The sequence below is a fragment of the Bombus fervidus genome, chromosome 16, assembly GCF_041682495.2.
Source record: "Bombus fervidus isolate BK054 chromosome 16, iyBomFerv1, whole genome shotgun sequence".
Classification (NCBI taxonomy): domain Eukaryota; kingdom Metazoa; phylum Arthropoda; class Insecta; order Hymenoptera; family Apidae; genus Bombus; species Bombus fervidus.
In genome coordinates this window covers 4,328,808-4,342,670 of record NC_091532.1, presented here as the reverse complement: position 1 = coordinate 4,342,670, position 13,863 = coordinate 4,328,808, and the positions used below count along the sequence as shown (strand labels likewise).

The following is a 13,863-nucleotide window of genomic DNA, read 5'->3' as shown; positions in this document are numbered from 1 at the left end:
TTTTGAAAAATCGCCAACGATAAGCATTCTACCTGTATCTTTCTTATTTCCGTAGAATATTCGCAGAGAGGTGAAATCTGTCGCGTTGGAATTCCAGTCTCAGCCGGAATCTAGTCGGTCGGATTTCAGACTCTCGCGACCTTTATCGAGCCGCGTATTTCCGATTCTTCGAGTTTCGCAATGTTCGCGCAACGTCGTATCGTTAACACGCCGAGAGTTAGAGGTTTCGCTTTCGCGATTTCATCTTTTACTTCTTTCGAGCGACTGCCTGTATTTAAAACAAAATTACCGTGAACGTCCGAAGCTTCTTCGGCAATTGCCTCGGTACTTTGCGATATTACTTGTTACGTCGCTGCCTAATCTTTCTCCGTTTTCATTATTCGCTACCCTGTGCCACGTCCTTCCTTTGCTTCGCCACTGCATGTAAACGCGTTCCACTCTCGACATTCTTTCCCGTCAAGCAACACGTTCCACGTTGCTCGTGCTGCGTGTAGTGCAGTTCAATAATCGAACTACCTAAGCCAGCAGTCTAAGTAACGTAAGAAGAATACATCTCTGAAATTTCTATTAATCACTGTCATCTCTAATTATTCCTTTGTGCAATCCACCTGTCTCAACGTATCGTTTCTCACTACGAACTGCAAAGGTTTAAGAGGGTGTCCTGAATTAGAATGTTCTAAAACAGCGTTTCTTTGTAATTTTTTTTAGAAGGGAAAGAAAGAAACGAAGTTATTGAATTTTGAGGTATGGTTTTATACATATTTAACGAGTATACAAAATTTTTTTTAAAGTAAATTCAATCGACGGGAAAGATCCACCTCGTAATTCTTGACTGAAACAAAAAAACAAAAAAGAATTACATTATTATATATTTTTCTTCTGGGTGAACTAAACAACGGCAGAAAAAAAATGTGAAATTAAAAATTTTGGCGCTATAATTGGCGCTAATAAGGTGCTATAACGATTATTTAAATTTTTTCTGCCTTTGTTTAGTTCACCCAGAAGAAGAGTATATAATAATTTAGTCCTTTTTTGGTTTTTTGTTTCAGTCAAGAATTACGAGGTGGATCTTTCCAGTCGATTGAATTTACTTTAAAAAAAAATTTTTGTACTCGTTAAACATATATAAAACCATACCTCAAAATTCGACAACTTCGTTTCTTTCTTTCCCTTCTGAAAAAAAATCACAAAGAAACATTCTAATTCAAGACACCCCCTTAAAAAACACAGTCGAAATGCGGAGAAGCGTGTCTCGAACCCATCACTAAGTAGTAGGATCGTTGGTAAAGTGGACGCCGAATACTCGCGACCTACTTGCTATCCATCCACCCGATACATGGCACTCGTGCGAAATTTATTCGCAATTGCGGAGGCGGCGGACGGAAAACGAAAACAGGATAAGCTTTTGGGAGAATTCGCGGCACAAAAGCGTGGCAGATTACGCGCTGAAAGTTGCAGCGTAGCTTTGGAACAAGGTCCGCGAATATACAATAACGAAGTAAAACCTAGTTCGCCAAAGCGTGTTACGTTCTCGCAGCTGAGCTATGCGTCTCGTTACTTCTATCCACGACTACGCTCTGTCGTGTCTTCTCGTCCAAGCGTACGTACAGTCGGCAACGAAAATATCCTGGACAAGTTAGCGGGAACCGGCTACCAACGAAGCTTCGCTGAACGCTGCATTGCCTGTGTCAAAAATGCAAATATATTCGTTTCCACCGTTTAATGTTAATTCGCGTTGAGGAAAATCCTGTACCGAACCGTACGCTCAACTTTGCGAATTTATTTATGCGAATTATCGCGAATGTATTTATTAGAGCTTTGAGGGGCTTCCGGTTTTACACGTAGCTCCTTACAAATTCTATACGACCGTTTCAGATACGTTTACTTATCGCTATTTAAGCTTTGTCCGATTGCTTTGTCCAACAATTAACACTTTGGTAACTTGGTAATTGGCAAGGGAAATTGTGCGAAGCGAACTGTGATTCTGTTGGATATTTTCGTAATGAACAAGAGAAAAGAAGAAGAGGAAGACAATTTTGAAGATGTATTTTATTTATTTTATAAGTTGGCTGTTTCTCGCGAGTATACTCGTCACGCGTAAAAAGTAGCTGGAATTTGCTACTTAAATTGCAATTCCAGTGAAAACTAAGATATATCCGTAAATGTTTCGAATATTTTCAGGCTGAGACGAAATAGAACGAACAAATAGAAAGATATAAATAATTATTACGAGAAAAACCGTATGCAACTGCTTCCTTTGTCCTCTGCGACACATTTTAGGCGCACGCTTTTCAAAGAGGTCGCAACAGCTAACTGATTGAGATAATGATAAAACGAAACCTCTAGTTTCTTTCGATTTTGCCCAATGGGCTGGATAAGACCCCCGTACGATATTACCCCTAATCTGAACTAACAACGATAACATCGAGAATGATTAGGTTTCTCCATTCCCTAGCCGATACGGTCTCCGTATGCCCATCTATTACACCGTGTACGTACACTGTAACCAATCTTCTTGCAAAGAAACCCGCACAATATTCTTCCCGACGATATACGCAGATTTATCGTTTGATTTAGTCTTTTTCTTCGACAACTTTTCCTGTTTTCGACTGTTGTTTGTCATCCTAAGTTCGAAGGTTACTTGTCCTTCTATTTTTTCCCAAAAGTAGCGAGCAATTCGTTTTCGTATCGAGGCGATTCCTATTTCACGCGATGACAAATCGATGACGAAACTCTGTCGACGAACGCTTGAATGTGACAGAAGAAGACAATTAGCGAACGATTAATTATCAGGTCATTCCATAAGTAAATTCAGTAAACAGACAGTCGTTGGTTTTCGCATACCAGACGAAAGTAAAAAGTTTCGTAATTCGTCGGCCCAGCCTGTGAAAATTTTCGCTTCGGTTTTGTAAAACTCCGATAGCGACGACTCCCGCCGTCCTAAACTGAGCTCTTAGAAGAAAACCGCGTTACTTATGGGCTAATCCAACGTACAATTACGAAATAATAAGTACGCTGTACAGGTTTTTTCTACCATAGAACGTACGAATAAATAAATTAAGTACACAGGACACTGAAACCAATTCGACCAAGCTTCGTCGATACTTATTTTCCCACCATCTGGCCATTTATTTTTGTCTCCGACTGTAGATGTATCCGCGCTACGGTTTTTTAGCTTTTTCGCCATTGTTCTGCGTACACACAGGGGAATCCCCGCTTCGTTCCGACGAGCTGTTCCGTGTTTTCTTACGCCTCCGCTTTCTCTCTGGAGCCTCGCCGTGTTATCGACAAATTAAAAGCTCGCAACCTTCCGCGACTCTAGACGCGTCATCGCGGCGAAATCAACGCGGAAACGCAATCTGGACACGATGGTGTATCGCCAAGAAGCGTAAGGATCGTTGGCAAGATCAAATGATCGTGAAATGTTTAATGCTGCGGCCGAGGGCCACGCGAAGTCTCGTGCTGCGTGTTCCGTTAATTTCGACGAGCCACGTTATTACCGCGCGATCCTCACGATGAACATGTACGAAATGTAAGTTTCGTTCTCGATCTGGTAGAGAAAAGTATGAAAATCCAGCGCACAGCTGAAGAGTTAAACGTCTTCTTGAACTGCAAAGGCTGGGTTAATTGTACTTTCTTGGCACGTACATATTCCACGTTTGTTTGCTTCTAAATTACACACGTTTACTTGTGTATTATTTATTATTAGTAATGGCAAACTTTGTTATTATTATTAAAGCTAATAATTATAACACGTAGACTGTCACGCGACATTTTTATGCTTTGCCTATGGGCAACGATATTTCATTTTTGTAAAATGTTACATTAATTACGATTAATCGTTGTACAGCACGTTTTTCATTTCACACTGTTTCCAGCTATTCGAAATTTGTTGGTTGATCGACTCGTTTTGTTTCGATCGTTACGAAACAACATAAAAAGTCCTGCCATCGATGAATACTGTCGTGAATATCGATGAATATAAACGTGTTTCTGATAAATCGAAAGCTATGGGCTTTACGGTTAACGCTTTATGCTCGACGCACCGCTTGGACGAAAACACATAAATTAAAAATGCCTGTTAAAATATTGAAAGCTTATCAAGCTATCAAAATCTGTCGAAACTTTCAAGACTTTCGAGAGCCGCAATCATGTTCGGAGTGATTCGAATTCTTCGTCGCATCTGCAGATTCGAAACGATATTCCAAGTGTTTCAGATTCCATCGCTGACTGGATACACGAGCCCCAGGATCTTCCAGGCGAAAAATCGTCTACGAGAAGCAGAGAAGAGGAAGGGAGACACGGAGAAACGAGGAGCAGCAGAAAAGAACAGAGCTCGCGTCGTCTGGAAAAAGAATAAGGGGATTAGTTGTAATTGGGACTAACGCGCCTAGATTCTTGTAAAAATCGTGGATAATATTTATCCACGGTAACGATACCCGTTAGAAACTCGCTGGAATTTTTACAATGATTTAGACAATGGCAATTACTTTTAATTTAACGCGCATTTTCATTGTCTTCTCTCTTTTTTTGTGTGTGTGTGTGACGGGATTAGAGATTTCTAGGTTCCGTTCGTTTCAAATCCTCTTGTACTTGTCTGGAGCGGTGTTGTTACCTGAAAATTATATGTAATCGAGTAGTCACGTGTATATGGATGGTACGCAGCATGCATACGAAGAGTGAGGAGAGTGAAATGGAGAGGATGAAATGGGACGAACGAAAGGGATGATCGTGTCAGCGTGTTGCGTCTGATACGTAAGGAATGTGGCACGAGACAATATAAAATTGCGTCTCATTAAGTTGTATGCGCGAATGTTCGTGTTGTATTTTAACTACGTCCACGACCAGCGTGAAGAATTAATCGTACGATCGATCCAACGTGGTAGAATTGATAAATAAATATAAAATTATAAAATGATAAAAGATCTTTCGTAAGTTTATGATCAATTTCTATGTTCTCAAGTGAAAAGATAGACGTAAAATGAAACGAAAATAATTTAACCAATTGACATCAAAGGATTGCACATCTGAGAGCGCGTCTGTGACTTTTCGCTGCAGCATCCGATGCAGAGTAACACTTGACCATCGCGCAACCTCGAACTGCCTTCCTTAGGGAGAGACGCCTCGGGACGTGTTCAGAATTCGTCTCTGCCACTTCTCAACTCACGGAATAGATTCTGTTTCTTCTCTGTATTCGAAATTTGTAGCTCGATTCCAGCTACATATTTCGTAAAGTATCGCCGCACTTAAGATTCCCTGGGTCGTTGCAATCAATCGCATTACCTATTTAAAGTATTATAAATAAAATATCAGTTTAAAGCATAGTGGTAAGTTAAGTATTGTATAGAAGCACAGACTGTTCTATCTACCAAAATTAAGGGACAATTTATTATCCGTCATTAACCCGGAATAAGTGGTGCGTGAAATATGCAAATGCTATTCCACGTGTATTCCGCGTTTATGTTTATTCATAGAGTTCTCAACAGTTCTTACTTTACGAGAGAAAAAAGGCTGAATTACAGATGTATACCGGATATATTTCATTCTCTGTGCCTAGTCCAACAAAAGATCATTGCGTGACACGTTTTATCATTTGGGAAAAATAAAGACTCTTGTGTAAAAAATTAGAATTTATTCTTATATTTATAATAAATTAAATATTATAATACGTTAATTAATTCTAAGCCAATTCTTCCGCGGTTCACATCTACTGAAAGTACTTTCACCTCTACACGCTGACCTATCGAAACTACCGAATTCTTTAACCATTTCGTTGGTATAAGTCCATCTGTACCCGCTCCTATATCCACAAACGCTCCAAAGTGTGTAATGTTTCGTATCACACCCGTTACTGATATCCCCGCGCTCAAATCATTAATACTGAGCAAACTCTTTCGAAAAAGAGGAGTACGAGTCTTTAATCGTATATCCTCGTCCTTCTTCATAGATAAGCCTTTGACTATCACCTCCATAGTCGTCTCGTTAGTATCAAGCTTCTGGGCCAAACTAGCAAACCCTTCGTCAGCACACGATTTTACTTTTTCGATGAACTCCGTAGTTCCGAAATTCTCCAAGTTACAATTACAATATTTCAAGAAACGTTCGGCTATTTTGTACGATTCAGGATGGATCCAAGATTGATCTAATAAGTTATATGTCTGCTTAGACTTCTTAGCAGGCTTGCGTTTCTCAGAATTATCATTCATTGAAGTTTCTGGCAATATCCTAATGAAACCAGCACATTGTTCGAACACCTTGTTCCCAATTCCTTTCACATCCAGTAATTGTTGCCTATTTTTGAACGGTCCAAATTCGGATCTCCATTCTATAATGTTATTTGCCCTGGATGCGTTCAAACCTGCAACTCTTCTTAAAAGACACTGAGATGCAGTGTTCACATCCACACCCACAAAGCTCACAACCTCTGAAACAACCTGTAATCATTTTTATAGCTGTTATTGAATTTGTCAATTAATTACTTTATCTTGAATCTTAAAGCTATTGAATTTTATATTTTATACCTCATTTAATGCCGCTAACAATTGCTTCTCTGGTAGATCATGCTGATACATTCCCACACCTAAATGTTTAGGGTCTACTTTTACTAATTCAGCGAGTGGATCTTGTAGACGTCTCGCTATAGAAATAGCAGAGATTAAATTCGTGTCGAGGTCCGGGAACTCGGATTTTGCTTCGGGACTACAGCTGTAAATCGATGCTCCGGCTTCGTCAACTATCGTGTACGAAACCTCCATCGATCCGAACGCATTGGACTTAATTAACTTGTTTAGAAACATTTCAGTTTCTCTGCAAGCTGTAGCATTGCCCAATGCTAAAACTGTAGCCTTATATTTCGTCACTAAAGCTACCAAAATATCTGCTGATTCATCATAAGATTTTTTTTTCTTTGTGTGTGGATAAATTACATCTGTTTCAAGTACATCACCCTGCTCAGAGATTGCCGCTAATTTACAACCATGCGAAAATCCTGGATCTATAGCAAGTATGACCTTTCCTCGTACAGGTGGAATAAGAAGCAACTGTTTAACGTTAGTTACGAAAACTTCTATAGATGCTGTCTCTGCTTTTTGTTTCATTTCGCTTCTCACTCTACGTATTACCAAGGGCTTTATCAGCTTTGTATAAGCATAGTTAATGCTGTCGTTTAATAATTTAGAATGTAATTTAGATGCTGTGATGGCTGCATTATATTGTTTATAACAGTGTGCTTTAAATCCCTTTTCGAGAAAATCAGGAATGGTCATCTTTACGTTAAGAAACTTTTGCGCTTCCCCACGATTAATAGCCAATATCTGATGAGGTTTAATGTATTTTGTGTTTGCATTAAAGTCATAATATGTTTCATACTTTCTATGAGCATCCTTTTCTTTACTATCTGCAGATTTACTATTGGTTTTACATTCTGTAATCTGGATTTTTATCGCAGATTTGCTTTCAAGCTCTTTGACTTTATCAAATACAGTTTTATTCTTATTTATGATATCCGCTATAATATGTACAATTCCATCTATAATCTGTTGCTCAGTTTTTAATCCATCCTTAGTGGAATCGATAAAAGAAGATAATGGAGGTAGTGCCTGACCCTGTAACACAAAATCACTTACAGATCCCAAACCTAGCTCTTTTGCTCTTTCTGCTAAAGTTCGCTTAGACGCTGGCTTAAAAAAAGAATATATATGTTCTAAGTCGTCTAAAGATTTGGCAGATACAACAGCAGAATGCATAGCAGGAGACCACTGTCCTAATTTGTCAATAGACTTCAATATAGTATTAGCACGTTGTTTGATAACTTTAGCATGATCGAGACTTTCTTTCAATGCTCTTAACTTATCTGGCTCCATGCCACCAGTCATATCCCTCCTATATCTTGCAATAAATGGGATTGTATTGTCATTATTAAAAAGCTTTATAACATTTTCTACTATATGTTTTTCAATATTGTTCACTTCGCTAACATAATCTTCAACAGCCCATTCTTTCAATTCTGTAGATTTTAAAGATATATCTTTTAATATTTGTTTAATATTTCCTGCGTCAGAATTTTGTATTTCTTCTTTTTTCCTCTTTGCATTTTTATTTTGTGTCTTTTTATTCAAGTCTACTGATTCATTTGTGTTATCTATAAGTTCTGTTTTTACTTTTTCTCTTCCAAGTTTTGTTGCTATTTGTTTACTATTTTCACTTAATGAAAGGGTTCTCTTGGTACTATTTGTAGTTGTCTTCCTCTTTTTCTGAGGTGCTTTCGTGGGAACATAATTTTCATCATTTGAAACATCTGCAGGTTCATCCTCAGAATCACTTGAAGAAATAATTATTTTTCTTGCTCGAGACACTTGTCGTATGCTCCTTTTCATTATGACGTTTTTTACAAGTAAATAACAAGTATCTAAACTACCAGAAAAAAATGAACTATGTTCATAACTTTTGGTAATCGTAAATTAAAATATTCTAGGTTAATTATTAAATATACAAAACATATTTATACACATATATGTCATATAATTTCTTTTAATCTCTTACTTAACTACGAATAAGATTGTCATAAAAAAACTAGTAAATTGCTGCAACTCTATTTAATAATCATAATAATCAATAGAATTTTCCGAACAAGTTCAAGCACAACTTCGAACTAACCTTTAAAAATGTGCCTTAAGTTAAGGCGCTTGACGAGTTCGTGTAATCGGACAATTCTCAATATTTTTCGAAATTATATAAAAATTACAGATGAGATTTTGAAATTATAATGAATAACTTTTGTAATTTTTCAATTATTATATTTCATACAGATTTAGTATAAAATTTCTTCATATATTTCAGGTGATTTTGCTTTACATACTTAGCTGAAACCTTCATATTTATAAAAATTTGATAATTATTTCTTTTCTAAGGCACCTTACTTAATAATGATTTGTCTGAAAGGATGATTTACGCTTCTGTAATATTAAAAACATAGGAATTAAAATAAAGATAATAATGTGTAATAATACCGGAATACAGCTACGTATTTTGATATTATAAATTTTTATACGATTCAAATATATAAACAATATATCATGGCAGAAAAATTTCGATCGTTCATCAAGGTATTAAAAAACGAAATAAATAAACATCAACTGTTTAATGCATCTACAAGAATTAGTAGCGTCACTGGAAGGGCACAAGAAAAGTTGAACAATATACAAAGCGCAGTTGCTGCAAAGTATGATGTTCTTGCAAAGGTATTACATTTTATTTATTCATTAATAAGTATAAAAAATTATAATGTACATATGTTTGAATATAAATCATTTAAATTTATTTACTCCAGCAAATCAATAATGATTTAACAATAATTCAAAATGTAAATGGAACACAATTAGCACCAAGTCCGTTACCAAAGAAAGTTGTAAAATGGTGGCAATGGTATCAACAAATAACAGGTTTGGACAAGGTTGAAATAGCTAAACAACAAGTGATCTTTGCGCAAGACAAGTTGTTCAAATGTCAAGATGATAGAAGACAATTGAATCGTGAGGCAATGTTAATAAATGATAAATTAAAAGAAGTATATTCAGAACTTATTCAAATTAAGAGGGATGATCCAAAGTATGTACAATTGACAATAGTGGAAAACAAAAATCTTCAAGATCAAGCAAAGATTATGACAGAGCTTAATTTGTTAGAGAAAGAGGAAAAAGAACATTTCACATTATTAGCAACTGCTATTAAAGAATATCACGATAGTCAAACAATGAATGCTCAAAAGCATAAATACTTATCTATTGTTGCATCTGCTTTATTAGCGGTCATATCATTGGTAGCTTCGATAATATATAACAATATAAGGGTAGCAAATATTCAAAACATTTTATCTGAAGCGCAAGAAAAGAATGAAAATGTGCTCAGAAATAGTTTTCTATCATTAGAAAGTAGTTTAAATACAATTCGTAAAACAATAGAAAAGAATAGTGAACCAAAAGTCATGGTTAATGAAGAATTAGATAATAATAATATTGCAGAATTGCAAAGAGCTTGTGTTGTATTTGGGGTATGTATTATTGGCATATATATACTGAGATCGGTAATTGGTTAATGGTTACCTTTCAATTCATAGCAATGAATTTATTTGAAATAATTTTTTAGTAACAGAGATTTGTTCGTTTATAAATGTTTAATAAATAAATATATAATACATGTATATATTTAATTATATAATGAAATAAAGAATACATTAATATATGCATTTAGTTGGATAAATTTTATGATGTTTTGTAGCATTTTGTTATCATGTTATTTAGTTGCATTGTTCTTTGTATAAGAAACCGAGGCTATAATTTTCTCAGAAAAATACACATATATATTTGATAAACTGGGCAAATACAATGTGATATTTTTATATGGACAATCGTTTAACTAATTTTTATCTGCAATAAATGATTTTATTAAAAATAAAGTGAAATTGTTATGTGTTAAATATTAAGAAATTTAAATTTTAATTATCTGAATTATTTTATGTATTCCAGGATTTCCATTCCATACCATCTGGTAGCTTTACTTCAACTTTTCCTTTGCTCACTTCTGACCAATTTGTGCTTAACACTGTACCGCCAGACTCTTGCTATATATGTAGAAATATTACAGTGTTAAAATCAATACAACATATTTGTCAAGTGCTTTTTGAAAAGAAATACTCACAAAAGATTTATTCATTGCACGTCTAACTTCATCAGATCCACTACCATATATCTGTTGGAATAAAGCATAGAGAGCAGCTTCTCCTATAGGCTTTTCTTCTGCTTCTTGTTTCTCAATCTCTTTCTCTACTTTATTCCAATCCCGTGTCTTTTTGGTAGTTCCAGGATTTTCTGCTGGTTGATTTCCAGCTTGTAAAATTTCTTAAAAGATTTAAATCATTTTAATATGGCCATTCAAAGCAGGTTCTGTTTATACATAATATTTGAATTTTTGGTTCACCTTGAGGTATGGGTTGTACTGTATTTTGTGCAACAGGATTTCCTTCCAAAGTAGACCATGTAATTCCATCTTGTTTTTTCAATTTAATTTCTATTTTAGATGGATCGACTTTGTATGTGCATTGATCTGGTATTATTGCATGAGCTAAATCTAACTCCAAGCTATATTCATTGCCTGATGGTAACTGGGCAGACACACTTAACTAAAACCAAACAAAGAATAAAATATACAACTGATATTCAACCAAACAATAACTACTTTCATGTAAATATGACCGACAAAAATATAATTAAATTATTAATTTAAAAAACTAATTAAAAAAACATTATATACATCTTACACTTTCACAAATGAAATATTTACCGTATTCTTCTCGTAAACAACTTTGACATTTTGTGCACTTTTCGCAAGAATCGGAACTATAACATGACTTTCTGTTTGATACCAATCGTGCCTTATTTTTGGAACTGGCATCTGTAAACGTTAAAAATTTTTATGTTACATGTACAGTATTGATGTATTAACCATATTTCTTACTTCATCATTATTCACTGCTGTTGGAGTTTCTTCGTTACCCATTAGGTCGATTCTTTTCTAAAATATCAAAGACAGACCATTAAGAAATTTAACACAACATTCACATATATCGTACTTCTCGAAAGTTCATATGAATAGTATAGACGAGGAATATAATACAAAAGAGATGCTAATCATAAAAGAGAGCAAACTATAAGGTGTACCATCTTATTGGTTTAGAAAAATCGAAAAAAGATTTTGTTGTATCTGTTTTAGGTTTTATATGTATAGTAATAAATAGACTGTAGATTTTTATGCAAATTCATATTTTTGAAAATATAATTAAAGATATAGAATTTCGGTAAAGTAATTCTGTAATTTGACTGATATGGTTGTGTTCTAAAATAAGTTTATTTCTTCCTATCTCTTGAAAATTAAGTCAAAATGTTTGAATTTCCTGTGAGATACATGAAAGAAAGCCAACTTCCGGTGCCGCTTCAATGTTTTCATCAGTGTGACAAAATTTAATGTAGATAAATGTGAGGTTTAAAATCATAAATAAAAATCGAAGTTAAACAGTGATTGATAAAAATGAAAGAACCGTTCAAGGCGATTATCGATGATGTAATTATAGAACCATCCAAAGTTCAGCCAATTATTGGTAATTGCACGTTTATTCATTAAGAAGTATTTCGATATTTGAAACAACTCGTGTGTAAATTATTTTTCGAAAAATAATTGAATTGTGAAATTATACTACTCTTATAATCGTAATTGCCATTTATTTTCATTGATTTAATTCTAAATTACAAGTGATAAACAACTTGTTCGATTTGCCAATTTATAATTCATATATTACATGTATTCATTTTGAGAAAAAACATATATAATTATTTTATAGTTAATTTTCAAAATGGAGAGCTCAAGGATGAGGAAGCCAAAAAAATGTCGTGTGGATTATTTTACGATCAAAACAAGAAGAGGACAATGCTGGCTATGTCAAATGGACAGATTGTTTATAGAGGTTATAAACCAGACACGAGCCAAGATTTGATGCGTAGTATGTTTGTTCTTCATAACAGAAGGACAGGGAAGGTGAGATTGGTTCAGGTTGAACGTTGGCAAGTGACTCCGGTTTTGGAGAAACCTGCAGTGGAAGATAATAAGGGTGCAGAAGATGAAAAGATCGCTAAGTTGAACAAACAGTTTGGATCAAAGAAAGTGAAAAGGAGGACAGAGCAATACGAAAGATTAAAAGTGAATGTAGAATCTGTTAAAGAACAGCTTGAACAAACTGTATCTAGTAAGAAATTGTCTTTGCAAATGTTTTATGATATACACATAATCTCATGCTAATTTTCCTAAGAATAGAGTTAAAATTTATTCTTGTTACAGATGTTGAAATTGACAGAACGGACTTGTCAATATCATTGCCAGATAATGAGTATATTACAAATACTACTTTACCAAAGTGTAATAGAGATGCAACTAGTGTAAATGATGTATATAATATTTTTGATATTGTGCCAAAAAGTAAATTGGAATCTTTGTATGATAGTGTTACGGAAATTTTAAATGATAATTCTAATAATAAACAAGAGTATGTTTATTTTGAAAAATTACTATCTTTTTTTATTATTTTATTGTATACTGATATATACATTTATTGCTTTTTCAGAAACTCAAAATTTTTCACTCGAACATTACATCATGTGAAATCTGATCCAGATAGTCTTAAAAAGACTGCGCTGCTGATTTATGTTCAATCAGTTGCAGCATGGTTAAATATGCCAATCAAGGATGCTAAAAAACGTGGTATTGAAGTTTGTTCAGCTTCTCAAGAAATTAATTCGCATATAATAGACACGTATAGTGTTCAGAGTAACCATGGAAGGTATGTGCAACAAACATATAATAATCACATAATAAAAATGTTTAATAATTCAATAATTAATTTTTAATATTTTATAGAATGAGACCAACCAGTGTAAAAGACAAGGGAGTAATACACTGTATGATCTTAGCACTGATAATTAACAACTTTACATTAGATTTGGAATTATTTGCAACCATATTCAGTCATCGTATGGGTCTAAAAAAAATGACAGACCTTGCTAGAATTGTTGGTGCTTTACCTAACAAAGAGGACAAGAAATTTATTACTCTAAAAGTTCCATTGCCAGCAACAATATCTGTTGTAAAAAAGGGAGGAAAAAGGAAATAGTTATACATGGGTACAAATTTTCTATAGCTGTTTTACAAATGAATTACATTTAACATTTGTTAACTTTATATAAATTGAAACCAAGTTTATATTTAATTGAATAAACATTCGTTTATTATAGTTCGACCATTCTTACTATTTTAATGCTT

At 34.4% G+C, this 13,863-nt stretch overlaps 4 protein-coding genes and 1 long non-coding RNA gene across 8 annotated transcripts in view; 3 read left to right on the top strand and 2 right to left on the bottom strand.

Annotated features, from left to right (window-relative positions):
- The window catches only part of LOC139995766 (uncharacterized), a 64,754-nt gene extending 57,484 nt beyond the window's left edge, over nt 1-7,270 (top strand). For both annotated transcript variants that reach the window (XR_011802054.1, XR_011802053.1), the window contains one exon: nt 4,210-7,270. This is a non-coding gene — a long non-coding RNA (uncharacterized lncRNA). The remainder of the gene's footprint in view (nt 1-4,209) is intronic.
- On the bottom strand, nt 5,613-8,407 carry LOC139995740 (S1 RNA-binding domain-containing protein 1). The gene is made up of 2 exons (XM_072019494.1): nt 6,522-8,407; nt 5,613-6,434 (listed from the first exon to the last, which is right to left on the bottom strand). The coding sequence occupies exons 1-2, from the start codon at nt 8,373-8,375 to the stop codon at nt 5,661-5,663; spliced, it is 2,628 nt and encodes an 875-aa protein (XP_071875595.1). The 5' UTR covers nt 8,376-8,407; the 3' UTR covers nt 5,613-5,660.
- A 186-nt stretch (nt 8,408-8,593) lies between these two features.
- Nucleotides 8,594-10,618, top strand: LOC139995752 (mitochondrial potassium channel). Of its 2 annotated transcripts, none has more exons than XM_072019530.1 (3): nt 8,594-8,838; nt 8,941-9,239; nt 9,329-10,618. In XM_072019530.1, exons 2-3 carry the CDS (start codon nt 9,075-9,077, stop codon nt 10,091-10,093), a joined length of 930 nt encoding a protein of 309 aa, XP_071875631.1. In that variant the 5' UTR covers nt 8,594-8,838; nt 8,941-9,074; the 3' UTR covers nt 10,094-10,618. The 2 variants fall into 2 exon arrangements, with proteins under 2 accessions (XP_071875631.1, XP_071875630.1); XM_072019529.1 differs by having other exon boundaries at nt 8,910-9,239.
- Sgt1 (suppressor of G2 allele of skp1) lies at nt 10,265-11,667 on the bottom strand. 2 transcript variants are annotated; one of them, XM_072019536.1, is made up of 6 exons: nt 11,512-11,667; nt 11,338-11,448; nt 10,975-11,176; nt 10,696-10,895; nt 10,540-10,618; nt 10,265-10,424 (listed from the first exon to the last, which is right to left on the bottom strand). In XM_072019536.1, the coding sequence occupies exons 1-6, from the start codon at nt 11,551-11,553 to the stop codon at nt 10,414-10,416; spliced, it is 645 nt and encodes a 214-aa protein (XP_071875637.1). In that variant the 5' UTR covers nt 11,554-11,667; the 3' UTR covers nt 10,265-10,413. The 2 variants fall into 2 exon arrangements, with proteins under 2 accessions (XP_071875637.1, XP_071875636.1); XM_072019535.1 differs by having other exon boundaries at nt 10,418-10,618.
- Nucleotides 11,668-11,956: 289 nt separating this feature from the next.
- On the top strand, nt 11,957-13,832 carry LOC139995750 (uncharacterized). The gene is made up of 5 exons (XM_072019525.1): nt 11,957-12,151; nt 12,392-12,793; nt 12,886-13,090; nt 13,169-13,384; nt 13,462-13,832. The coding sequence occupies exons 1-5, from the start codon at nt 12,082-12,084 to the stop codon at nt 13,712-13,714; spliced, it is 1,146 nt and encodes a 381-aa protein (XP_071875626.1). The 5' UTR covers nt 11,957-12,081; the 3' UTR covers nt 13,715-13,832.
- Nucleotides 13,833-13,863: the final 31 nt, after the last annotated feature.